General features: G+C 44.2%; 2 protein-coding genes across 7 annotated transcripts in view; one reads left to right on the top strand and one right to left on the bottom strand.

Moving 5' to 3' along the window:
• Nucleotides 1-380: 380 nt before the first annotated feature.
• On the top strand, nucleotides 381-23,605 carry LOC110985090 (uncharacterized). Of its 3 annotated transcripts, XM_087144742.1 has the most exons (13): nucleotides 381-515; nucleotides 3,485-3,636; nucleotides 4,614-4,745; nucleotides 5,583-6,641; nucleotides 8,534-8,717; nucleotides 9,988-10,250; nucleotides 10,783-10,911; nucleotides 12,283-12,353; nucleotides 15,288-15,446; nucleotides 16,362-16,510; nucleotides 17,339-17,685; nucleotides 18,272-19,130; nucleotides 19,637-23,605. In XM_087144742.1, the coding sequence occupies exons 3-13, from the start codon at nucleotides 4,625-4,627 to the stop codon at nucleotides 21,069-21,071; spliced, it is 4,776 nt and encodes a 1,591-aa protein (XP_087000868.1). In that variant the 5' UTR covers nucleotides 381-515; nucleotides 3,485-3,636; nucleotides 4,614-4,624; the 3' UTR covers nucleotides 21,072-23,605. The 3 variants fall into 3 exon arrangements, with proteins under 3 accessions (XP_087000868.1, XP_022101532.2, XP_087000869.1); XM_022245840.2 differs by lacking the exon at nucleotides 3,485-3,636 and having other exon boundaries at nucleotides 418-515; XM_087144743.1 differs by lacking the exons at nucleotides 381-515; nucleotides 3,485-3,636 and having other exon boundaries at nucleotides 4,620-4,751.
• The window catches only part of LOC110985089 (exocyst complex component 6B-like), a 30,759-nt gene continuing 27,852 nt past the window's right edge, over nucleotides 23,467-26,373 (bottom strand). For all 4 annotated transcript variants that reach the window (XM_087144744.1, XM_087144747.1, XM_087144745.1 and 1 more), the window contains exon 18: nucleotides 23,467-26,358. In XM_087144744.1, coding sequence (XP_087000870.1) covers nucleotides 26,220-26,358 — 139 coding nt within the window. In that variant the 3' untranslated portion in view covers nucleotides 23,467-26,219. The remainder of the gene's footprint in view (nucleotides 26,359-26,373) is intronic.

Here is a 26,373-nt window from a genome sequence, read left to right as displayed (position 1 = left end):
CGGAACTGACCTCCTTCCTCCGTTCTGTTCTGGTGAATGCTATACCCCTCTGCGCTTGAAAAAAAAAACTGGCAGCGCCCATGACGCCCAATCATGACTTTTGGGCAAAAGCAATCGAAGTTTAAAACACAACCTCCCAACCATCATCACCTCTTCGTGAATAAAGACTCTTCATTAACTATAGGCCTATACCTACTGTACTGTTACGGCTAACTTTTATGACACCGTGTATCAGTGAGTCTGTACCTGCCAGACGCTCCGTAGAAAACGTGGTATCGACCACTCTATTTCGTGCATTTTCAATTTACGAATTGAAAAGCGCTCGGTTCCTGGCCTCTCTTATGTGCTGAGCTTACACATAACATGCAGTTTACCAGTCTCTGTTACTTCGGCGTGGTTGCGTGCGCGTACCGTGCGTCTCTCGGGGAATACCGTGCAGTTACGTAGGCCCACATGTAGTTTTTCAATTTGGCAAACAAGTTCGAAACTCAGGACCACACGTACATGTGTACAGGGTAAGTTCTGACGTAAAGCTTTCAGAAGTACAAGTAACATGAGTAAGCCTTGACCTAGTTTTTGATGACCTGTAAATTGCTTGCTTCAATTGATGACTAGACATGCTGGAGCCACATTAATTCGGCATGTTTGGGTCAATGGACAGGACCAGGGACAGTATGGTCCGAGTAACCTGGACACATCATGTACAAATTGCCATGTGTAACATAAATGGACATGGTCGGGCATGTAAAGTCCGAGTACAGTAGGCCTAGGCCCTACCTTCCATAGATTTTTGTTTCCATAAGGTCTAGGCCTAATTCATTTCACTCAAAATAGCTCGTACCCTGAGTCAAAATTCACCTCTAAAACTCTCCTTAAATTTTCTATTGTGCCTATCTATGGAGTAGCCTGAGTGAGAATCGGAGATTCTAATAATAATGGTTTAAGCCTATTCACATAGCCATAGGCCTATGGGAAGAAAAGAGAAATTTCCCTATTCAAATCAGAAGCGCTCTTGTCAACAAGCTCGAAGATGCCATCTTTCCTCAAATAGCTGAATAATGATTTGAACTAGGCCTAGATCCTATATGTTTCCTGTGAACGATGTCACGGCTCGCCGGGCTAGTGTACCATTCACAGAATGCGTGCTGTGTTGGCACACGTATGTCAACGACTGTTTCCTGAGCGGTGCAAAGTTTGGTGGCTGTGACCAAATCAAAACTGTACACTGAACATTACGCTGCTCAAGAAACAGTTGTCGGCGTGCCTGTGCCAACACAGCTTGCTTTCTGTGAATGGTCCGCTAGGCCGGCGCCCTTTGACGTCGTCAACAGGATTATAGTTCAAATTGCTGTTTGACTAATTAGAGGAAGGATGGCGTCTTGGAGCTTGTCAACAAGAGCTTTTCCGATTTGAAGGGGAAATTTCTCTTTTCTTCCCACACATACATGTATTCATGTGAGTAAACCATATTATCCTTATTGGAATCTCTGATTCTCACTTAATCTATAGACAGGCACATTAGACATTTTAAGGACAGTTTTAGAGGTGAATTTGAAGGATTTTGACTCAGGGTACGAGTTATTTTTAGTGAATGAATAAATAAAAGCAAAAGCCTATGGCAAGTACATGTACTTCTTGGACCCTACTATCACCCGACCATGTCCAAATGTTAAAAAAAGCGATTTGTAGGGTTCAAGTTACTCAGACTAGGGCTACGTGTGCACAGGAGCTTCAGACCATAAGACTGTGTACCTACAGAAAGCCCTTCTTTGAAAAATCTAACTTTTTTACTCACCAATTTGTCGTTTCCATCCAACAGTGATCACGATGATCACACCATTGTTATAAGCCGTTATGTTTATCACATTGCCCATTGGTCGGGCTGGCCAATGGCTGAGCACAAGATTGCACCGCATTTCGGTTTGACCATTTTCAGAGGCAGGATGATAACTACATGTACATGTAAGATCTTACAATCTGTCTCAGGCCGTGTCCGTAACGGGCTTCCAGAGCTACAGCTAGTTCCATTGTTAACGTGTCATCATGATGTATGTCCAAGGGGTGAATGCCTAGACCATGTAGACCTAGCCCTAGACAACAGATTTGGATGCAGCATATCGCGCCTCCTGATGGTATCACTATCGGCTTACAAGTAAGACGGTCGCAAGATGCCGTCGTTACATCGTCACGACCCTTTGAAAATTCTCGGAGCATGCAGAGTTTCTGTAACCATCGAAGTAACTATCTTTGATACAGCAAGGCAAGGCGTGTCTCGAGGCCATACATCGGGCTTTTCTTCTGGATTTGTATGTCGTGTCTGAGTAAATCATGACTTCAGCGATGTTCAGTTGATGTGCACTTGAAAAATCTTCCTTGTCATGCTTGTTCTCACCCCGAAACATGCCAAAACAACAAACAAACAAACTTCTGTGCCTGTGGTTGGGTATCAGATGTCAGATGACTTAATTAGGCCTATTAGGGAACTGCCACAACACTTGTCCACAACACTTTTTCAGGGGAGGGAAGAGGAATTTTGTTCACATACATGCATGGAATTGCACAAAATAATGCCCGGTTAAGAGTCTATAAGAAGATATATCACAGCTAAACACCGCCATCATAAATTCCAAAATGAACGTCTAGTGTGAAGCCTACAACTTTTGCTGGCACCACTGCTGTATCAAAGATGGCTCCAAATAACATTCAGTACCGTTGGGTCTGGGAACCAGACTAGCAGTGGCTGTACATTTGCGTTTGTGAGGGTGCATGTATGCGCATACTTACAATGAGCCAGTCGGGTAATTTTAATTTAAAAAGGCAAGGTCTTTCGGGAAAAAGTGCACGCGTGGGTTGGCGTATAGCTGTGTTGGTAGGGCAGACAGTCGTGTGGGTGTGCTGCTGTTCCCCAATAACCTTGGACGTATTTCAGTCTGGGCATGCACTGTTGGAATACCGAACTGGCTCATATACAGCACAAGTCTCCACTCAAGAAGTTTGTTTTGGATGATTACAGCATTGTGTAGACTGTGGAACTGTGATAAACATTTTCTATAAACATGGAGCCTACACTGCTTCTTCTTAACCTAGAATTTTTTGCTGTTCCAGACAAATATGTGCATGAAATGTCAATCTCCTCTGGTAAAAGGGGTGAACAAGTTTGCTACACATGTGAATTAATACCCTGGAGGTCATAATGTAATGAAGCCCTTGGCTAAGCCTACCTCAAGTAAACCTTCATGTGTACCGCATTCATGTAGGCCATGACCATGGTGTAGATTTACTGAGAAAATGATGGAAGTATTTTCTGTAATTAATTGACCCTTCTGTTATTCAGCCAGTTGCAGATTGTATTATTTTGGGCCAAAAGTTTTGACTGAAATCAAAAGATGTAGCAGCCAAAAAGAGTACACTATTTACAAATAAATGCCACAAATTATGCTGATTTGCAGGAGTCATTTAAGCAATATTTGTTTGATCTTTCTAGCCACGACCTCCACTTTCTAACACTCTGAGGTATGCCCACAGAGTGCTAGTTGCTATCATGACTGGCCTTGCACAGTGGCCAAGTTCAAAGTTCAACACATGTCCCTGTTCCACAGACTTGTCGGACTGCCTGTGTTTAAACATTGGCCGGAGGTGAGTCAATGCGTGCAAGATGTTTTAACCAGTCAGCCATGCCTGGGTGTTTCTAGCTACATGTACATAGCATTTACAGCTCCTCTGGTGCCATCTACAGTGTACATTGTACACCTGTACATGTAGTTAGGCCGAAAAAAAGGATAAAAAAATGGCCTCCTCTATGCTGATCTACCCTATTTTGATGCATAATCTTAAATTCTTGGGAGAAAATTTTGGAAAAATGTGAATTGGAAATGAAGAAAAAAATGTTTCTTATGTGAATTTGAATGTGGTGCAGAAAGGTTCAATGGACATATTGATAAATGCATTCAACTAGTACCCCCGAAAGTGTTGTTCACTTCATTTGAAGCAAATGCCACCCGATCTCTCTCGCTGTCATTAATTTTAATCAGTAAAAAACTCAGCTGTACACTTAAATAGCAACCGTTAAAAGTGTGGCCAAAAAAAGTTTTGTACATGTACCTTCCTGTCAATCTCCATGAATCTGTTAAACCTATCTACCCTGTTTTCAGATGCCATGTAAAAGAAAACTGAAAACAACGCTTTTGGGGGGAGGGCCCGTTGAGATGTTTCAAGATGTACGTACTTTGTGCTGGGGAGATGTTAATTTACGTGTAATTACGGGTTTAGCTCTTACACTGATGTGTATTTGTGACACTCTGTAATTAATGCTTGTCTGAGAAGTCTTGAAAAACTTCACAAAGTTACTTGGGTGGGACTCGAACCCAGGACCTCCTGCTTACTAGTGCAGATATCTTAACCACTCGACTACCAAGCTTGCTAGGGGTCGGCTGGCCGGTCCGAGTCAGATGTACATGTAGCACAGGTACTGCAGACAAGATGTACAATTCAAGATGTACAATTACTTTGTGTCGGGGAGATTTAACACCGATGTGTATTTATGACACTTTTGCTTATTGTCAGTTTCCCTGTCAAACATTTATAAGGAGTTGCTTACTTGTCTCTTGTAACAGGTCTGTCCACGATGCAGAGTACACCTGGAGTGGGGCGTGGAGTGACTGTGGATTTCAGCGAGCATGTTCCTTCTCCCACCTCCCGGCACGCAAGCAGCCAATCAGCAGTCAGTCCACCTAGTCAGAAACTAAGTAATTGTCAGTGTTTCCATCAGTGGTTGAGAAGTTCAATCCCTTTCCATGATAAGATCGATTCCAAGTACTGTGAATACAGGGCGCCAACAAAATGTTGCATTGATGTACATGTACCATAGAGGGGTGGCGTCATGGTGGTTTGACATCCGTGCAGCAAAAGATATTAATAATTTACTTTTGCAAAAAAGGACCAGAAAGTCTTTCATGCATTTGTTGATATGCGTGAGTTGAGTCAAGTTTTTGTGAATCACCAGTGAGCTTACCCCTGTGGCTTCCAGATGTGTTTCCTCATGTACATGTACATGTACAATGATTTACATGTACACGTATCTGCAGGGTATGTACAAGTTGCCAGTGGTGAAGTTGAAAAGCATTTGACCTCTTCAAGACATGCCACTGGTTGAACACTGTTCAGCATGTGTCGTGAATTGCTTGCATAATGCATGTGTACATGTACATGTGTGTGGGTACGTGCACATGTCCACAGCTCTCGGAATCAGGTCTGTCAAAGTTTTGACCAATCGTGGCAGGCTGCTTTTCCAATTTGCTAAGAGGGGACATCCTCAGTAGATACATGTACCAAGCAGACACGGTCTGACTTGGCTAGTAAATGATGCCAGCAAGAATTGAAGCCCCATGTCAGCCTGGGTTACCCTGGATTTTATTTCAATTGATTAATGATCTGAAACCTTCATAGTTAAAGTATTTTTCGTCGTGAAAAACTGTTATTTTCAGAAGAGCAGAAGAAATTTTACTTGAATAATAAATAGATGTTAAGAATACATGTAGCTGTCAAAACTTCTTGTCATTCAGAACAATTTTTTGATTCCACAGAGCCCGGTCCAGCATCTTCTGACATGTCCCGCTTGAGAGTTGCTGCTAATCTTGGGCCAGGCTTCACACACAGTGAACGCCCCTCATTCAGACCCGACAGCATGGAACCCCCAGGCTCCTTGCACCAGCATGCGCAGCATCAACAGGTGCTTCATCTGGAGTACCAGAGACAATTTCAGCCTAATAAGCCTGCAAAGCAGCCCTCTGCAAACCAATTTGAGCCTCCCGGAACTCAGGGCCATCTCCCTCTTCACGCAGCCAATGAAAAGAAACAGTGGTTTGTAAATTTTGATCAGCAGCAGCAGCAGATGATTGAACAGCAACAACTACATTCACCAACAGCAACCACTGCAGCAACACCTCGACAACAGACCATGCAACAGCAGCTCCACGCGCCTGCACCTGCACCAGTGCCTCCTCAGCAACATTTCCAGCGAGTACAGATTCTGAAGCGCTCGCCCCAGCCCTCTCAGCAAATTCAGCTGCCGTATCAGCAGCAGCAGCCTTCCCCGCAGCAGATGGTCCAGCAGCAGCCGAAACAGCAACCCTCACCATGCTCACCATGCCAGCCACTACCACCCCAACCTTCGCAACCGTTACAACGTCAGCAGCGAGCTTCATCCAGCCAACCGGCTCAGCAGCAGATGTTTTCTCCCACGTTTGTCCCTCCTGTCTTCTCTCCGCCAAGCATTTCTCCCCCACTGATAGATCCCTTCACCCTTCAGCCCATTGACACATCCAAGCCCCCACCCCCAATTGGCGTCCCCCTCCCGGGACCACCACGACATGTACCCCCTTTAGGGCCTCCGACTACCCCTTTCAGTCATGCTAACCCCGTCAAGCTGCATGCTGAGCGTCAGCTAAGCCCTCCCCAGGAGCCATTGCGAGACCTCATCCAAATGCCCCTGAGTTTTCAGCCACGGCCAAAATACAGAGTCCGCCCGGAGAAATCAAAGCCCTCTCCTCGTCTTGGAGGTGACGGCTCAGCCTTCGCTGCGCTGCCAGATGAAGTATGGGACAGCATTCCCCTCGGCGGAGGGTATAACCCATGTGAAGACAGTAAGTATTGCTGTCACACAGAAATACAGTTGAACTTATCCTTGACTACAGACCTGAACAGACCTGAACCCAATTTGTATGATCGGCCATCCATAGCCTTCTCTTTTACTTGTATCTTCCACCATGCCAACTTCAAGATTGTGTCATTGTAACTGTGCATGTACACTCAAGGAAAAAAGAAATGCACCACTGACTTTTTTTTTAGGTTATGCCCGAATTTTGTGAAATCAAATGTATGTGTCAGAGGCCCACATATACATGTAGGTCCTTTACATTTTAGCCCAGTAATCTGCATGTAATCTTTGTTTCAGTTTAACCCAAAAAACCACAAAACAAGTTAGCACCTCCGCTCTCAAAAGTGGCATTTACAGTTCAACAATTAACATGACTTCCATTCGCGTTAAGAACAGCTGTAATTTGCCACTTCATGGATCGGCAGTAATGTTGCAGCTTGTCCTGTGGGATAGCAGGTCACTCTTCCTCCAGTGCCACCCTCAGCTACTGTTGTGTCTTTGGGGGATGATCTTGTTGTCAGATGAGACAACTAATCAAGTCCCACACATTCTGGATGGGGGTTCAAATCGGGACTGAGAGCTGGCCATGGGAACACCTCAACATCTTTCTCCTCCAGGAAGTTGGCGCACACACAAGCCACATGGGGATGGGCATTGTCCTGTTGGAACACAGCACCACCCCCAACTCGCTCCAGTAAGGGCAGTACAATTTGGTTCAGGATCTCGTCGTGTTAGCTGGCAGCATTGAGGTTTCCTTCGATGAACACCAAGTCAGTGCATTGATTGGCCAATATGCAAACCCAAACCATCACACTTTGGCCAACCCGGTGGTTGACTCAAACACAAGCGTCAGTGTACCACTCGTGGCGTCTCCTGTTCACACGCTGTCTGCCATTGGCCCTGAAGCACTGGAACCTCTTCTCACAGAAGACCATCTGCGACCATCTCTGCAATGCCCGGCATCGGTGTGCTGTGCACCACTGGACCCAAGCCTGGTGATGTCGGCGTGTCAGTACTGAGCCCAAATACAGTCGATATGGTCTGATCTCGTCAGCTTGGAGACGATTCCTAATGGTTCTTGCACTCACTTGCCTGTGGTGTGTCCCTATGGTCTCAGCGGCGGTGCGTATAGCGTGCTGGAACCTGTCACGGAGGTGGGACAACCAGTTGGCACAGTCTTGTGCAGCGGTCGTGACCTGCAGCCTGCCAGCTCGGGGACGATCTGCGGAGGTGCCAGCAGTGTTGAAGCACTGTTCAAGACGCACAATCGTTGAGTGGTGGAACGCGATAATTGCTCAAAAATTAGAACATACACCATTTTTTACAATGCTGGTCCTTTTTCCTAAAATATGAGAATTTGTACGTGGTGTGTTTCTGTTTTCCTTGAGTGTACTTCTCTTGGTTGAAGGTACTTGGCAGAAGAAAAGCAACAAAACTTGCACCTTTTAGAATAAGAGGTACATGCACATGTATTGGCAGTCTTCCAAGTGATACGAAGATAGCCAACTCAGTTTCCCTTGAAACTTGTCATGCTGCATGATGAGTGCACAAGATTTTGTTTCTGTAGAGATCTTATTTTTCACTTCTTACTTTTGGTTATTTGCACAACACGTACTAAACAACTCCTAAATAACTACAAAATCACATCCTCAAAACCAGGTGGGAAAAACTAGTGCCTTGTTACGGTAGCTATTGAAAGTTCTTAGAAGTTACAGCATTTTGTACAGCTCTCACAGTCCCAAATTTTACGGATTTCTCTTCAACAACCCCAGTCCGCTGCCTGGTGTTTTCAGTGTGCAAGGTGAGATTATTGTTTTCTTTGCATTTGAGGATGCTACCGAAGAAGACTGGCATGCTCATAAATTGTTTCATTGGCAGTGGGCGTCCAAGGTCCTTCAGCTACATTCCCACCCGCAGCAGGGGATCCATCGTTGCTTACCCAGCCAACCGGCCGAGGCAGCCCTGGCCAGACATGGCAGGACCAGTCGAAAGGATTTCCAAAGCAGAAGAGAGATGGCACGGAGGGGCAGAAGCCATGGGCCAGGAAAGACAAGGCAAAAGGGTAATGGACAAAAACATCTTTCTTAGTTTCCTTAGTTGGGGGAAAAAAAGGAATTTCAGACCAGTATTCCAAATTAAAGGAAGCATGCATTAAAGTTATTTTACTATAGCCTTTGAAATTGCACCTGTTTTTGTTTCAGTTATTATTTTCAATTTTTGTTTGGGTAGTTTAACCTGTATTTTGGAGCATTGCGGTTTTATGCTAATACAAATGTATACATTCGTGAGCAAAATGTGATGTCATCCTGAGCATTGAACCTCAATGCTGCGTTGATTTGTGCACAAAAACTGCTGTAATGTTTTATTATCTTTCTGTCCTAAACATCCGTTTATTTGGCAATTTATTGTGTTAAGTATTTATGGCAATAAGCTAGGGAGCAATCTTTACCCTTAAATGTTCTGAAGGAGCAAATTTTGGATTTGAACTTTCAACATGGAACTGTATTCAGTTTCTTCCCTTGTTACATCTTAGCAACAGCGCCCTCGCGTATTGAGAAAAGCTCAGAGAATTTTGACTGTGTAACAAAGCGCACCTTTCAATACATTTCACACCTGAAGGATTTCAAACAGTTACCTTACGTTGAAGAAGAGTATAAAGAGGCACAAAGAGTGAGTCTAAGAAAAGGCCTTGCAGTGATCCTTTAAGAAGTCACTTCATAAACCTGTAGACAAATGCAAGGGGACAATTCAATTACCACTTACAGCTATTGAGTTCTACATTGTTTTCTTGGATTCACCGGTGATTGAGACCTAAAGGTGCCGATAGGTTGGTCTGAATGCAGGATTACATGTACATGTAGCAGTCTGGGTGTTGCATGTGACATTTTGGTTGAGCACACCTCATCTTCATGAAAAAAGACTAAGGTGAAAGTGATTGATCCACGCCCTTCCTTGTGTACAGTAAGTTCCTATGTGAAAGCATGTGGGTTGTGCACATTCAGATGAAAGTTGGTTTTGTGTATTCAGGGCCCTTGGTGTGAAGTAATGTTTTTATACCACCACATCCTTCAAACACTTGTGAATACGCTTTCTATTGCCATATCATATCTGCTTGGAGTCTTCATAGGAAGGCAACATTGGTCATCTTTATTCATGAACCTTGGCCACATGCAAATTAATGCAGCTTGGAATAGCTCTTTTCATCCTGTTTTTCTCCTCATTGTTGATGCAATTAAAAAAAACGATATGCAGTATTCAAAAACCTTTGGAAATGTTGACTGTTTCCCTGACTGCTTTGTTTTGTAATATTATTTTTTCTAATTCCATAACAGACGTGGCATGACGAGGAAAGACGGTCAAGGCATGGTAGGAACGCCTCCACCCAACAAGCCTGCTGGGGCCTACGGCCCATCAAACCCCACCAGACAGCCCCCAGAGGTGGTGACTTTGGCACTGTCCCAGGAGCAGACCAAGAACGAGTATGAGTGGCAGAGCTTCAAGATCGTCCGCAAGGTCAGGAAGGTCCTGGGCAATCTGAAGGACGAACAGGACGCCGGGAAGGCCGCTGCCGAGATTGCTGAGATCATGAAGGCAGGTAGGTTGTGTGAGTGGCGCCTCCACAGGACGTGGCTGTGGGAACTCATTGAACAACCCTCACCCCATACAGGAAAACAAAATGGAAATATTTGTTGAGGGTGTTGTAACTTGAAACATGGACAGAAATTACATGCTTAACATTAGAATGGGAAACTCCCCTGGAAGACCAAATATCACTTAACATCGACAACTTTGGAGTTTCCTGACAAAGAATTTTTACCTGATACCATTACAAGGCATTTTGTATCATAGCTAGCATTCATTACACTTGTGTCATGGTAAACTTGACACCAAATTTGATAACAACCGGATGTACCATTCTTGCATTTTACTGAGATGAATAGGTCCAATATGCTAACCTGGTCCATTGACATGCTCAGTTTACGGCTGACGTACGGGAGAGTCTGGACCATACATGCCCGTAAACCCCTTTGGCAGATTGAAACGAAACTTCTCAGATTTACCCATACAATTGAAAATACGACCCTCGGGACTGAGATGTTGTTTGCCCTCCTCTCTGTTTGCTCCAGAGTCTGGGCGTCTAGCTTGCTTCCCCTGGCCCAAGGAGCAGTTCGTCGCCCTGGACGAGATCCTGGGATGGGGGATGGAGCGGCCGGAGGCAGTGGAGGCCGTCTGCAAGCTGATTCAGGAGCTTCATGGTAAGATTGTTGACTGAAAACAGGCTTTCTGTCAGGAGTTAAGGAAATGCCATATACAGGGTTCCCCCTGTCAGAGAAAATCCTGGGGAAAAAGTTGTCCTGGAAGTCATGGAAAATTGGGGAAAAACAGAAAATTTGGGGGAAAAAAATAGGGTGTCTTAGAATCCTGTTGTTAGATAAAAAAGCAGTCATAAAAAAGTTATGGAAATCTGGATCACGTAGGGGTTACTTTTGATGGGCTGCTTTGGATAGGATTATGGAATACTGATCAATTTTCAGCCTATAACCCTGTGAGGATAGTATCAATTATCTTTTACTTCATAAGACCTAACCACTTGTTCTGCAAAACGATGTTCAATGTCATGGAAATTGTCATATTTTAGTCCTGGAAAAGTCTTGGACTGAGATTTCTAAATTTCCTTGAGAACCCTGCATTGTTATAGACGTTGAGAGATGTCCCTCTGTACAAAGAATGTGCTATGTGGGCCTTTTTTTTACATTGGTACGTTTCGGAGGATTTTAACCACTTGCTTCCGGGTGGAATTTTCTTGAGCAAGACAAGATGCCTGGTCCTTTTCAAGATTTTCCGTTTTCAAAATTCTTCAAAAATTCATCATTTCATTTAATGGCCGTTTATACCAAAATGAAGGACTCTTTGGGCACTACTCTAAAGCTGACAGGTAAAATTCATTGACTCCTGAATATTTCAGCCCGGCCTGCAGCCTTGGAAAAAGAGCCCAGATTGTGCGGTATTATGTAAGATTCTTTTGTTCCCAAAACCGGCACCATGCACTGCTGACCTCTTTTCAATAGGGGCCAGATTAGCGTGCAGCGGTGCTGTGTGGCTCATCGCTGCGGTGGTGGAGAGCTTTTGTCCCCGGTGGTAATCCGTTCGCTCTAAATGCCTCAAACCGTGGTATACTGTTTCAAAACAAGGCTGGATTATCTCCACTATTGAGAGCGAAAAAACATCAGTAATGCCCAGGAGCTCAGTCTTTTGTGCTGAGCACAGTCTTTTGTTATAAGGCCCAACTCTTTTGTCCCAGTTCCGGGCTCCCCGGCTCTGCATATAAAGCCTATGTACTCGAAAACGGGTCGCCCGGCAGAGAGTGATTAATGGTTCTCAGCAGATAAGTAGAAGGCACTCCAACAAATTCAAGTGAATTTTGGATGTTACATCCTCTACAATTTTGGCATCTTAGTTCTTGAAGCAATTCAGTGTTGTAACATGTGCTCCTTTTTTTTTCCTCGTCAAATGGCTGTGTCGACCGAGCCAAAATATTTTGCATTTCAATAGACACAACTTTCCTTTTGCATAACTTGAAAGAGGAGAATACAACCTTGTTCTACTTTTCCTTCCATTTCCCGTAGGACATCACCCCAAAAACTTCAGAGAAGATCTAACAAACACACTAATGAAGAGGCACATGCAGTACATAAAGGTGAGAGTCGTCTCGGTGGTACAGGTGTCGTTTGACCGAGCAATATGTTCTTGAAATACTTGGGATGCTCGATGCGTTCATCATGTTTGAGATGGAAGCTTAATTGTCGTGTTTTTGGTACATGCAGAAGAGGAAACCACAAGTTTTGCCTCCGTACAAACAGGCAGAGTTTTGTTTTGCCTTTGTCGAAATGAGGCAAACATCTGAAGTTGGCCTCGGTTAGCCTTGTTTTGGTGGGCTCAAAATCTGCAGTTTGGAGGTTGGAGTTCTTTGTTGCTCTTGTCTTTAATAATCAGGCACATATAAAGTTGTGCATCCAAGGACTTGTCTACATGCACACCGCGGTGTTGCGGCTGATGCGCACCTATGAAAGATTTGCTGTACCACCATTCACTGGAAGGACGTTCGACTGCTCCTTGTTCTTCCATGAGAGTATGTTACCCTTGTGGGCTGTTGGGTGAAGTACGTGTATGTAGGCGTGTACCGGGTACCTGCCTCTCGATATCAAAACCCGGTTCCATTTTTTTGGGCCGGGTATCCCTAACAGAAAATAAATCCACCCATAAAATGTATGTGAAGTTCAACAGTGAAGGGCAGAATCGCTGAAAATCGTCGTGACGCTGAAAAACTCAGTCCCGCAGTCATATCATAACTCTGGTTCACAGATCGCCGGAGCTACTTTTGTTACAAACTCAAGGCAATACTTCATTTAATATAACGGGGGGGGGAGATTCCACGCTAATGTTTAGAACAATGTGCTGCTTCCTATGTACAACAAAGAGCCCTGTTTTGGGCACATGGTCTTTTGGGATTGCACGCAATGCCATTTGTTGAATGTTCTTTGTATTTTAAGGGTACTTGGATACCCCGTATTGACATAAAACGGGTAACTAGTACCAAAATTACCCTTAAATGCACACCCATATTAAATGGCCATATTACATGTTGGCTCTCACTGTTACCAGTCGAGTTTGTCGTCGGGCATAAGAAGGACCGCGTCTTGAATTCTGTTGAACCTTTCCAGCCTGTTGTACAGGAGAGGAATAATTACATCCTTACCGGACCGGTACTCTGCACTTTTGTTGAAAAGCTGGGCCCTTAAAAAAGGGATCGGTCGGATACTTTTACTGAGGAGGAATGCCGAGTGAAGGACTTCATCTCACGGTGAAATCAGGAGTCATTCATCAGCTTTTGCAGGTCTTTACAGAAGAAACTCAGGAGGAGGTATTTGCAAATGGAGGAGAGATGTCCGAGATGCAGTGATTGGTTCAATATACCCAGAATGTACATGTAGCACTCTGAAAGAAACAATCTTACATACAGGGACAGACAGTCAGGAAGGCAAGTCTCTTGACCTGTATATCTGTCCTTGTCTGTCCAACCAATCAGATCTTCTCATATCCCACAGCTCATTGCAACCATATAATCTAGGCTGCTGTTAAGGGTGGTAATTTACATTTAATTTGGAAAATGTTTAGAAACCTTTCCCATACCGTTTGAACATGTAAATGATCCACCCTTACCACAGTGTCATTGAAAACTTTAAACACAGCAAACTGTATACAATCTAACTAGTTAATACAAAGTTTTGGTGTTATTCCTTTGATATGACCGAGCAGTAAAGTGTTCCGAAAATAAAATTACATTTCAGAGGCATCGTTTACAATAAAAAAGAACGCCCGACTGCACCTATCAAAAGTCAAACCTCTTAAAGGGGCAGTTACGTTGAAACATTTTGGAAAGTCTCTCAATGGATTTGGAACTTTTTTCATTTGAACGAGTGAACGTCCCACCCTTGGCTGCCGTGAGTGGCTTGAAAGAGTAGGCATCAATAGACCAGCGAGAGAGGACAGAGGGGCTGATGCGGAAGCAGGCTGGAAGCCGGCCACCCTGTGAATGCTGTCTTGGTACCTGACCACCAAGTGGCACGCCAAAGCTTGGCTAAGGATGGGTGCATCCCCTTGCTTGTCAACACTGTCATGGGGATCCTTACCATCCTGGCTGTATTCATAGACCTTGGTGTCGTCACTATGGTACAGAGCTATTGAGTATTGCAGTGTTGAACAGCTAGGTTCACAGATTGAAGATTTTTTTTTGGTAATTGATAAAATGAACAGAAGGAGGGGTTGGATTGGTGTCCCGCGTAAAGGCTGTTAAAAGGGACCATCTTCCCGCAAAAATCCTGTCTTTGCATGGCTAAAGACTTTTCTCGACATCACCTGTGTTGCATCCTCGCCACACTGCCCCAACTTCGATTGTTTTTTACCAATTGAAACTGTTTTATTGCTTGGCTTTTGATTCTTCAGTTACCCAAAGGTGGTCCCACTCTGTCTTGGAGGTTGGAGATTTAATCAATGGCTCTTTTGAGTACTGTCTTTGAACAGTTACTTTTAGTAAGTGTCTGGAACATGTGTTCATAGGAAGAGCACAGTGCTGGCGGCTGATGGAACTCTTGACATGCAGAAGTGCATGTGAGATTTGCTGTTGGCAACATGCTAGAGGTGTCTCAGTTCAGGGATAGCTCTCGAGCATGCTCACTGGGAACAGAAATTCCTAGATGTCCTTGCAGAGGTTTATACCTCTAGCATACACAAAGTATGGATCGCTCGTAACATGTGCCCAATTTGATAATGAGCTTAGCGTCTATAACCGTCTCAAATGAAGCTAGACGGTGAGGGCTGAAGTGTCTAAACCTTCATCTCTCATATCAGACTCCCTAAAAGAAAGTGCAGGGGTGGAGTCCGCTGAAAATTTTTCAGCAGCTGAGTTGCACATGTATGTACCGTAGGTCACATTACGCGTGGCTGTGTCGCTGTTTTCATTTCAAGGATCTTAGACGTTGCGATTCTTTCTAAACGTTTAAGACGCCAGTGTATTTTCTCCTCCCTCCATGAATGCTGTGAAATTAAGACCTTGTGTTGTGATTTGTTGAAGGTATCCACAGCAACCAATAAGGAGAAGCTTTATGCCTCATACAGCAGCGTGGTAGGTAACCTGTTTGTGCTGTCCCGCAGTGCCAACCACAGTTTCCGAGAGATCCTGGATGGGGTGTTGGATTTGATTGTCGCTAAGTGGATCGCATGCAGTGCACAGGTAAAATAAAGTCCTTGAGTTGTAAGTTTATTACCACCAGTAGACTCTCCTGTTAGAGGCATAGATCTATATTAAGTTACGAGAGCACGGAGGAAACGTGATGTCGTCCTGGGCGCAGACATTTTGAATCTTTGTGCGTGCCTGTGGAACATTCGAAATCGGATAGAACGAATATTGAATTATGTTCTTGGAGTGCAACGCGCATTGGATACCAATTAAATCTGATCACAAAAAGTCACGCCAAAATTATCTCCAGTGCATATGCGCACGTGTTTGTGTTTACGCAGAGCGAAATGAAACAGTCAATTACTGATTGTACGTTTAGGTTTTCACATATCGGCCTCGTTGATGCGGCGTTTTAGACGCAGATATGCAAATAGCTGTACAAAAGCTGCTCGAAACTTCTAGGTTTGTGCACAAACATGGATACGCCCAATAGGCATCACTTTGTTCATGAGTCAGCGCTCAGGTTTTGGTATGTATAGCTCTATGGTTAGAGGGTTTCTCCTACCCATCAATTCTTTTAGCATATAACAGATCACATGCATTGTCTGCGTTGATTTTTTGCTGCACACTTGTTTGATGGTCTAACTACATGTATGCAAAAAATGGGGCACTGCCCATGGGCAGTGGTCATGCAACTGGTACCACTTAGATTTATTATGTTCACTCGGTTGTATTACAAACTACTCGGAATGGGTTCACCATTACATTTGAAATCTAGAACAGAATCGCCAGCCAGCTCTTCCTTGGACCATCTTAGGGTAGAGCGGTTCGAAAAATTCAGCCAGACATTGACCCCAAATATTTTTTTTTCAGGGTTAGCTTTTCAGGAGCCTGCAGTGTACCATAAATATCTGTGGAATATAAATTTTAAAAAAGAACTGAAAGTCTGGAATTGAAACATTTTAACAGGATAGCGAAGAGGATCCTGTCATGTTGACTGGTGTCTACACTTTTTGTCTGAGGGCGCTGTTCATTGTCACTGGTCCCCATCTGGGCAACCAAATAGATGAGAGGTATAACACACTGCTGAGAGACCAGGTGCTAGGGAACCAGCCGAGGTAGGTTCAGGGGCTGAACTTGTCCGTCCGTCATTATTTATCTCTCTCAATATTTTTGCTGTCACCAATTGATCCACCACAGTACACTGATTTCTGTTGTAAAGTTCCTTGTCAACATTTTTAAAGTGCTTTTGACAGAGCCGTAAACCAGTGCGTTGGAGTTTGGCTGCCAGATTACTTCAGGGTCCACGCAGTGAATAGTTCTGAGACTCACTTTTTGTGCATCTGTATGCTGTTCAATGTATGAAGACTATTTGAAACATTAAAAATTATCCAAACTTTCTGGATGAGTGAGGGTGCAGTTGCCGCAATGTATCGGGGAAGACTGTAAAGTTTATATGTGTATTCGGGTTCAAATTTTGAGTGCCAAATTTGCTCTCTGAAAATATTTTTGCAAAAAGCTTGCTCACTGGCTTATTGCTGCATACTTGGACAACTGTAAATTGCCAAAGAAATGGAAATTTTCTTCAGCAAAATATGAAAAATTCCAGCAGTTTTTGTGCAAATATCAAAGCAACATTGAGCTTCAGTGCCTGTGATGACATCACGGTTTTGCTCATGAATATGCAAATTTTCATCAGCATAAAAACCAGAGAGGCACCAAAGTACAGATTAAAAATGAAAAACAAAACTGAAAATAAGGTTAATGGAAACACAAAAGTGTAATTTCAAGGGTTGCTCTGAAATAATTGCATTTATACTTGGTCCTTCAAAATTCAAAATCTTCCTGGATCCTTTGGGATGTGTTAGAGAATTCCACCCAATTAAAAAAAGGTAAAACAAGATTTACGAAAGGCAGCTTTTCCTGGGTTTTCGATTCTGGCACAGATATGTGAAGGAGGCCATGCTAGACCTGCTGCTTTTAAGAGCCGTGGGCTGGAAGGGTTTGCCAGAATTCAAGACGGAGTCCTCATCAGATTCCAAGATTGGAAGAGAAACAGGAGACGATGCCGATGACGGACCAGTGCCTGAGGAGAGGCACAGCGCAGTGGAGGGAGAAAAAGTGCAAGAACACATAACCCATCTCGGAGGAAAGGAAATCAGTGAAGATATGGCGCAGACAAAATTGGGAATAACTGGTGGTGGAGATGCCTCATCTGTCGGTCAGTCAAGACCAGCTGTCAATGGTGGTGACAGCATGACTGTAACGGAATGGACATCACCAAGCCGCATTGGTGGGTATTGCTGTCATATACCTGAGCGACATTGCTCGTTCCGTGTGTTTTTATCTCGTCAGTTTTTATTTATTTTGAAGCAGTTTTTAGTAACATATGATGTGAGAGTTACAAGATTCAAATCCAAGAATGTTATTTTCCATTTTGATCTGTCGAATTGGACCGAGACTTTACCTAGCGAAATCATTTAAAGCAATAAGTAAGCTCGGTTTCTCAAAAGGGCAAGGTCACCAGAAAATAAAGCATGTGTATGACTGCGTACAGCCTCGCTGATAGGGCAGACCTAACGTGCGTATTTGCTGTTCCTGAACGACCTAAGACACGCTTTATTTTTGGCATTTGCTGTTGGAACATCAACTGGCTCTTAAGAAGTTGAATTCATTAGCCCTAACTGTCCTTATTCATTCCATTTCACTATGGTATTACATACACATCTTAAGGTTATTCTGATAAAACATCTTGGAGCATCCTGGACAATGATGGGCCATTGGTGGCATGTATCTTGCCAGAAAAAGGAGTTTTAAGGGTAGTTTTTCAACAGATGTTTTGTATTGATTCCTACCTGTTTTTACCTTCCTTGCGGTAGGCTCAACTGCAAAGTTTCAGCTTCCGACAAGAGAGATAACAGAGAGGGGGGCCATCATGCTTGATCAAGCCCCTGTTCATGCACCCCACATTCCAGCGTTGCCCATCAGCGATGGCTTGGCTGCAACCCACCAGACCACTTGGCAACAGTCTGGTTGGGGAGCACCCATTTCAACCAGTGATAGTTGGTCTCCGGTGTACCTAAATCGGCCTCAAGAAACCATGGCTTTCAGCAGTAGAGGCTCTGCGGCAAATCATGCCCTAATGAGCAAGCCCAAACTTCGCGGATGCGGACAGCCAGCACATGCGGACATTCCCCAAGGAGCAGAACAGAATTCTCCTCCTGTGGCTCACCCGTACCAGGCCAGCCTCGAGCTTTCCAGCAGGCAACCAACAGATGGGAGTCCCACATCCAACTCTGCAGTCCCAGCGATGCCCTCATCAGGTTTTGGCCCTGAGACCACCATCCCAAGTGACACCTGTCCTTCCGCACAAGCAGGAGCTGCTATGGAATTATCATCTACCTGTAGCCCGAGACCAACGCCTGAGGACCAAGCGATGCCTTCCACCAACAGCAATCCGTCCACCAGCTCAGCAAGCAGCTCGACTGATAAGCAACCGCTATCTGTCCCGACCACAAGTACCGCAGAACTGACCACTGCAACGTCCAGCCAAGTAAGCGTCACCAGCCTTTGCGCCTCAGAACAGCATGCTGAACAGTTCTGCCTCCCCGATACCCAACAGCAAACAGATGGCTCTGCCTCCAGCCAGCTATCGGCAAACAACAGCAACAACAACCGCTCTGAGGCATCTGCTGGTATCAGAGACCAGCAAAATGGCGAACATGACGACGGCAGTAGGTGAGACTAGCACTAGCCCTGCTAATCATCTTAGTTTTTTGTCATACACCTCAACAAGGCTCAAACAACAAGGACCATTACCAAAACAAAGCAATCCAGTGTCTTGTGATGCGCTATTCTGTTAGGAGCTGTTCTTTTGACGAAATTGGATGAAAATTGCCGTAACATAAAGACTGCTGCAGTTAAAAAAACGAGGCGGTTCTGTTGCGTTTATGATATTTCTATGAAGATATGTTCATTTGTTCTCACTTTCCTCTTCCTTTCCTACTTACATCTCATTTACTTGTGTTAATTTTGCAAAGAAGTATATATTTCTTGCATGTGTGGCTTCTTGCACAGCTAAAGCTTGGTTTTACTGCGAGAGAAAAAAATGGACAAGTAGGTATTTTTCAGATAAAGTTGCTTCTCTAAATCTTCCCGACGTCTTCTTTATTCATTAATGATATACATGTATGTTTAAAAAAGCTTGCGGAACAGTGCCAACATGTCTCATGTCATTTTCCTAGACTGCTTTCGGGTGAGGAACAGACCTCGACGGACGGAACCGATTTTCCGACTGGGACAGAGAGTGGTGCTGTTCACAATGCCACAGAAGAGTATGGACACCCAGAGCGTGCGAGTGCTGGATACAGAGAGCCACCATGCCATCACGAGAACTTTTGGGACGAGGAGTCGGACAGCACCAGCGATCTGGAGCAGCAACCTCCAGCTGCCTGGTCATTGGGAAACTCTAGACCCTCAGAAGTCCTCTTGGAGACCCAGGGAGCGGGAGAGAGTAGATTAGGCAGGCAGAGTGTCCCAAGTAACCTGGATGCCACCAAGGACCCGAGCCAAGGAGCTCTTCATAGACAGGCAGGGAAGGGGTTGTCTAGCCTCTTGCATTCGGCCGCAGGGCCGCAAAGAATCAGTCCCATTGCCTTCGGTAGGGGCGTGATGAGGCTGGAGCCGTGCAGCAGAACCAGCGGTAGGGGCTCACCTGCCACTGGCTTCATGACCTCCCCGCTGGCATTCATTGAGCCAACCACTGCACCCCAGAGTCTTGCCGCCAGGAAGGGCACAGGCAGTAAAGGGAGAGAAGGTACCATTGAGCAGTCAGAGAATGAGACAGACACAAAGCAGGTACTTCATGCTGGCTTGCCTCAAGAGAACACTGTATCATCCACAGTAAGTCTTGTTTCAAACTCTGGACCAGGAGGTAGTGCTGGCAAAATTGAAACACAAAACTTGGGACAATCTCAGGAAAACGGAGTGGATGATGACCCAAAAGCACCACCGGATCTCCTGGTTGGTGAAACAACTCCATCAGAGGCAATTTGTGTGGATTCAGTTTCCCGACCAAAGATGAGCAATTTCCAAGAAGTCCTTCAGCCAGCCGTCGACATCACTGCTGATTACTTTGAGGAGACAAACACTCAAGATGGGCAGCGCATTCAAGACATCTTCAGAAAGACGGGGTTCAAAGTGCCGGAGTCTGAGAGAGCAGAGCAGGCAGTGGTTGTCGAGGGAAACCAAGCTGCAGAAAGCAACGTGGAACCCGCTGATGGCATTCCGGACACAAAAAGCCAGGGGGTTTCCAACCAAGGAGCGACCACAAGGGACCTGCTTCAAGATGTCACTTCACCATCACTGGGGGAAGAGCCACTCTCAGGTTTGCCATGCCAGTCCACCGAATCTGGCGAGCAGTTAATAATGTTGTGCCCTCTGTGCGGCAGTGACAAGCACCGGACCCGCCAGTGCGCCGTGTTCAAGAAGTACGCCCCGCGGGCCAGTACGTCCGACGGACAATCGGACCCCGAGGAAGAGACCCCCAGTGTTCAGAAACCGAAGAGGGAGTCCCAATTTGGGAAGACTTTCTTCTGCAGCAAGTGTGGCAAGGAGGGTCACCTCACCTATGACTGTCCAGTCAAGGGACACTTTAACATCTTTAACCAGTTCCCGTGACCGATCCAATCTTCCTTCCCCCAGTTTCATCCAGCATTTCTTATTAGAGATACTTTACGAGGGAACCAGGGAAGAAAATGAAAAACAAGACCAAAATGACCCTGTCACTTTTTAATGGCATACTGGCTTTCCGTGAATGTGGAGAAGAACCACTCCAGAAATATGCTTGACAGCTAGCCATGTGTTGCGGTGTACTATGACGGGCAGCACAAGAACCAGTGACCTCAATAGAGAGTGTAGCCAGATACCCATTTAAGAAAACAAATTAACCCATACTTTGAAGAAAAAGTTTAAAAAGCATGCATGAAAAAGGCATTTAAGTTGCCAGTTCTGTCTCACCCAAAACAAAAATTCTTTTGGGCACAGACTTGAAAGGTTTTCGGTGCAGCCTGGCTTTTATTGTAAAGGTTTCCAGCAGAAACCTTTTTGAAATCTTTCTTTGTCACTTTCTGAAAAGTCACTCCATGTCAGTAATTTCTAGAGAGACTTGGTTATTGGTCGTATGTCCCATAGCTTGACACTGGTTCTTGACATAAACAGTCTGGTACCCAGGTACTGTGTCCTGATAAACAAATGTACGTGGACTCCCGTACCGTAGTTGTGGGGACATGCACTCGACATTTCACCTATTTTGTGGGGACCCAAAACGTTGTGGGGACTCCCTCCCCATGAGGATAGTAACACTTGAGCTTTCGTGCAACCATCACAGCTTTCTGGAGAGTGTGCAGCTCGATGCTATCACTGTACATGCAGATGGCTAAACGTGGTAGCCATGTCTGCTCGCGTTGGTGCCCATCTGCATTTTGATTCAATGGAAGCATGACCAGTGACCTTTATAATGAAAATGGGGGACAACTGAGCTCCAAGCTACACCCATGTAAAGCTCTAATTGGCATTTGCAGAAATCTTTCTTCGAAACAGCTAAAAAAGGGACTCCAAAGTATTCATCTTGACTTTTATTATTTTGTTACTCAATGACACATGAAGTGCTTAAAATGATTTAAAATCACAGCAGTTATTTTGCCAACGGGAGAATGGCTATGAAAAAAAATTGAAATTTGAGCACTGTTTCAAAGGGCAGTGTGGAAGTATTGTTTAAATTCAAATGAAAGTACAAATGAAGCCATTAATTTTAACCTGAATTTGTTTCCAAATCTGATGGTTTTTTTGCAAAGGCAATCAATATTCTTCTGGATTTGTAAGGCTAAGAAAAAGGCTGGAATTATCACTTACATGTACCTCTGGTTGCTACACACTTTGCATCTTCCCTTGATGCGCTCCAAATAATCCAAGAGTCGGTTAGGCGAAAGACCTCAGCACACTCCACACAATCTTGCCAATAACATGGTAGCCAATCAAAGCTAATTTGTTTTGCATTTCAGTGCCAATATATTGCCACAACGTAAAGACAACAAATGCATCTTCTTTTGGGGACACAGATTGTCTTTAGTATGAACAGTTATAGATCACATGAGTTATGGAAGGTTATTGAAAGTTAAAATGATCTTTGGTAATAGTGCAGATCTCTGAATACTTGTTAAAATCAAAATACGTGTATACTGCATTTGGATATCGTTACATGTACCTATCTTGAAGCAAACTTGAATTCTCAATTCTGATCCATGGCAACAGTATGACCTGTAACTGTACTGCACAGTTCATATCAAACCCCGATGATGCACTATTCTAACTCTGTGCATTGTGCTGTTTTCATGCGAAAAGCAGAACGCGCAGCTGTGAAGTTGACTGTATATTCAAACCTGGCACTTTTGCATGCATAGGCCCCTGTAACATCTTCACTGCACATCAAGTTTTCTTGAAGATAAATTGTTATCACGCTTGTGTGATAACTAATAAGTACGTTTGGGCAAGATTGAAAGATCAACCAGCAATGGCATTCAGTGAGAACACCATCTTACAAAATCTGGGTCTTGTCAGCCTATATTTCTATTCCTCATAAGATAACTGAAATATCTGCTGCATTCCCAAGTCATGAACTGGTGAGAACTAATTGGGCTGCAAGACGAGAAGTCTTTCTGAGCAGAAAGGCTGTAAGACGCCCAAGCCTTATGAAGCACGTGTGCAAATAACACAGTGCCAGTCTAGTCTTCAACTGCAGTGTTGTTAGAGTTGCCAGGTTTGGGGCAAAATTCTTTGACAATGTGTATTTACATGTAGGCATCTACAGAGGCCTTAATTTCAGGCTCTGGACTTGAACCCAACTGCGTGAAATTGTCAAAAACAAACTGGATCTAGATTGTACTACTGTGCAATGCACATGTACAAATGGCTTTTATGCTGGATTTTGTACACTTGAGGCTACAATATAAGCTATAAATAAGGTGAACTCAAGCAGTTCCTCTGCTTAGTTGAGTAGACGAAGAATGGGGGGAAATATGTCACTGCCATAGTTTAATTTAATGCCCATGAAGTGTTTATCACGTTGCATACTGTTTCCATACTTCTGTGTTCATTCTTATACAATTGTAGTTTTCAATAAAAAGAGGTTTATTTACGGTAGTTTGTGAACTGTACAGTCTTTGATGCTTTGATGTTGTCTCTTTGGCGTCTGAGTGGAATAACAGTAAATTGCTGTAAAATCAAATAATGTAGTCAAATACAAATGTTAACCCCTTAGCGACGATGACGGTAAAAGCCGCCATAAAAATTGAGATCCTCAGCCCGCTTTTCAGCTATTATTCTCGGCCCACGCTCGAGCAAACACGGTGAAAGAAGGCAGACCCTGGCTCTAGTATATATGGTGACTGGCCTTTGTGTGTAGCCCAGAAATGAAAAGACTGGTTTTGCATCATAATTACCAGCTTCACAATAGTCCCCACTTTGAAAATAGGCAACGGGAATGTGGAAGCGTGAGTAGAGCCGAACGCCACCGAATAATGAGCCTTTTCACTGTGTAATTCAAAGCGTGCAGAGCACGCAGGGCCAAAAACCAAGAATTTGTGCTTGGCAGGCGGCCTTCGTGGCCAAGCGAGGCTGGAATTCTCGGAGTCGGCTTTCAGAAAAAAGTTCCCGTCGCCAAGGGTTAATACAACAGTGTTCAATCTTACTGAAACTACCGGCGCCATGTTTACTGTATACATACACACCACGCAAAAGAAATAATGTGAGCATTTCCAAGAAATACAGTGTGCAGTTGGGTTAGTGCATTAACATGGTATATTAGCATTTCCTTTGTGCAAGTACTTATGAGCAGTGCTAGATTTGCATACAGGTCATATCAACCCCGCCTTTGCCACCGACATGTACATGAATGTGTACTCCTGTTCTATGCAATTATTAAAATCTGCAGTCTCACTCACCGAGCATGAAGGTTAAGGCCACGCTTTTTTTCACTTTTTCAGTTTGCAGATCTGCTGATGTCATTTTTCATTTTATCCACCCATCTTGTGAGCTGCAGAGGAAGTGACACCAAATAGTAGAATGGAATTTCCAGCTAACGGTGTCACCACACAACTAGAAGAATCATGCCAACTTTACACCTGTTGAACTCTCATACGAATGCAAGACTGCAAGTTCGATTTCATGTCATGAGCCACTCTGTGTGTAGACATTCTGTGTACATGTGCGTGGCGTGTTCTTGTGTGTGGGGTGGGGGCCCAAAGTTACCTTTTCCCCCTCCTTTTAAGTAATCAAAAGCAAAGCAGCATTTCACAAACAGAATTACCTCCTTTCTTATGGGGGTTAGGCTCCTTTTCACGGATGAAAAATGCTGGACAGTCATTTAAAAAACCCCAAAATAAAACAAAATTTCCCCCTCAAGATCCAGATACATCACTATGAATGGGCGTGCTGGCTCCCTCACACAAATACATGTATGCTCTATGTGACAGTCTGCACCCAAATTGTACAACGAAATACTATGGAAATTTGAACACTGAAATCGGTCAATGTGTCGTTATTTTGAACAACTTTGGACATCACTGTTCAAACTCTCACAACATAAGCAATGTCCATCTACACTCAGGAATGGCCTCTTAAAGTCCACCGGGGTACCGGCTCTACAAGTACAATAACTCAACTTTAAATACTGGAGTATGCAAGCTGTCAAGTTTCGTCAAGAATACAGTCCCTAGAATTATCGGTATTTCTACTGACAAGCGCATGTCACAACTTGATCGACCTAATTTTTTTTTTTCACATCCCCTTGCCCACTTTGCAAGTACCAACAAAAATTGACTGGCATCTTTTTCCTACTGCAATTTATAGTGCATTCCAAAATATAAATCATATATTCTCTTTTTTATCAGAATGTACACTTGTACAGCTTGATTCATGCATACAGCGTTCATGCATTTCTGTACATGCAATAAAATAAAAACTTAAAACTGAAAATCACAGAATGGCCGTCTTGAGAAGATTTTAAGTAGAAGTGTCCTAAAAAAGTTTCAGAGTGGAGCCGTGCATCCTTTGCGCTGCTTGCTGACAACTCCGTCCAAGATCGCTGGCGCCTGGCAATCTGATTCACAGGGTTTTTTGAACGAAGCATTTACAATTTTCAAACACTACGACCAGCTTACTGTCACAATGGATGCTTACACACTGTGGCAGCGTGTGTTGTTAAAAGCGCTTGCAGACCAGGCAGAGGGTACCAGCAAACTGAAGAATCTCCGAAAGACTGAATGTCACACAGAGTGTTTTGTCTCACAGAGACAACATGTGTTCACTAAAACATCACAGAATTGCCGTGCTCTGTAATCCAGACAGTACATTTTCACACTTGATATTAAACTTCTACACTCAAAGAAGTCCAGTGATGTCCTGTTACTTCCCATCAAGAGAGGCTAACATTTAGAGTCAGTCAAAACTATTAACCACCATACTGCAGTCTGTCATAATTTTGTCTTTCAAAGTCTCCAGCATAAAGAATCTGCAACGGTTCATATCTGTCGACAGTATATTCAGGGATCACAACAGACGTGACACTCTAGCTGTTCTTATGGCATAAACTGACGACCGACGGCCATCCTTCCATAAGCGGCTCCACGGTGCCTATCACCTGCAAGATCATATCCCTGGGCGCTGGCTCTGGCAAGAATGGTAAACGCACATCCTCGGAAGCATGTCCACGCTAAACAAGGCAAGGGAGAAGCAGTGGTGGATGGCGGAGGGGCTGTGGGGTGTGTCCTCCTAGCCCCTGAAGGGTTGCTCGTTGTTGACCAGTGCCCTCAGCTGCTTCAGGACCATGTCCATGAGCTTCTTGCGATCTCGGTCGTTCTTCTTGAAGTTGGTGAACAGGTTGCTCCGCTTCTTCTCCGAATCTCTCATCCTGCCGAGGAAGAGG

This window comes from Acanthaster planci, linkage group LG13, assembly GCF_054643075.1.
Source record: "Acanthaster planci isolate LZ-2023a linkage group LG13, COTS_SCS, whole genome shotgun sequence".
In the NCBI taxonomy this organism is placed as follows: domain Eukaryota; kingdom Metazoa; phylum Echinodermata; class Asteroidea; order Valvatida; family Acanthasteridae; genus Acanthaster; species Acanthaster planci.
Note: the sequence above shows the minus strand (reverse complement) of the source record. Positions and strands in the feature narration are given on the sequence as shown.

What these genes read in the sequence shown, in the direction of transcription:
- LOC110985090 (XM_087144742.1), top strand. Translation starts at nt 4,625, where the DNA reads ATGCAGAGTACACCTGGAGTGGGGCGTGGAGTGACTGTGGATTTCAGC. An exon ending in GGATCGCATGCAGTGCACAG is followed by an intron (nt 15,447 to 16,361) that starts GTAAAATAAAGT and finishes ACATTTTAACAG; the next exon opens with GATAGCGAAGAGGATCCTGT. An exon ending in GAACATGACGACGGCAGTAG is followed by an intron (nt 19,131 to 19,636) that starts GTGAGACTAGCA and finishes TCATTTTCCTAG; the next exon opens with ACTGCTTTCGGGTGAGGAAC.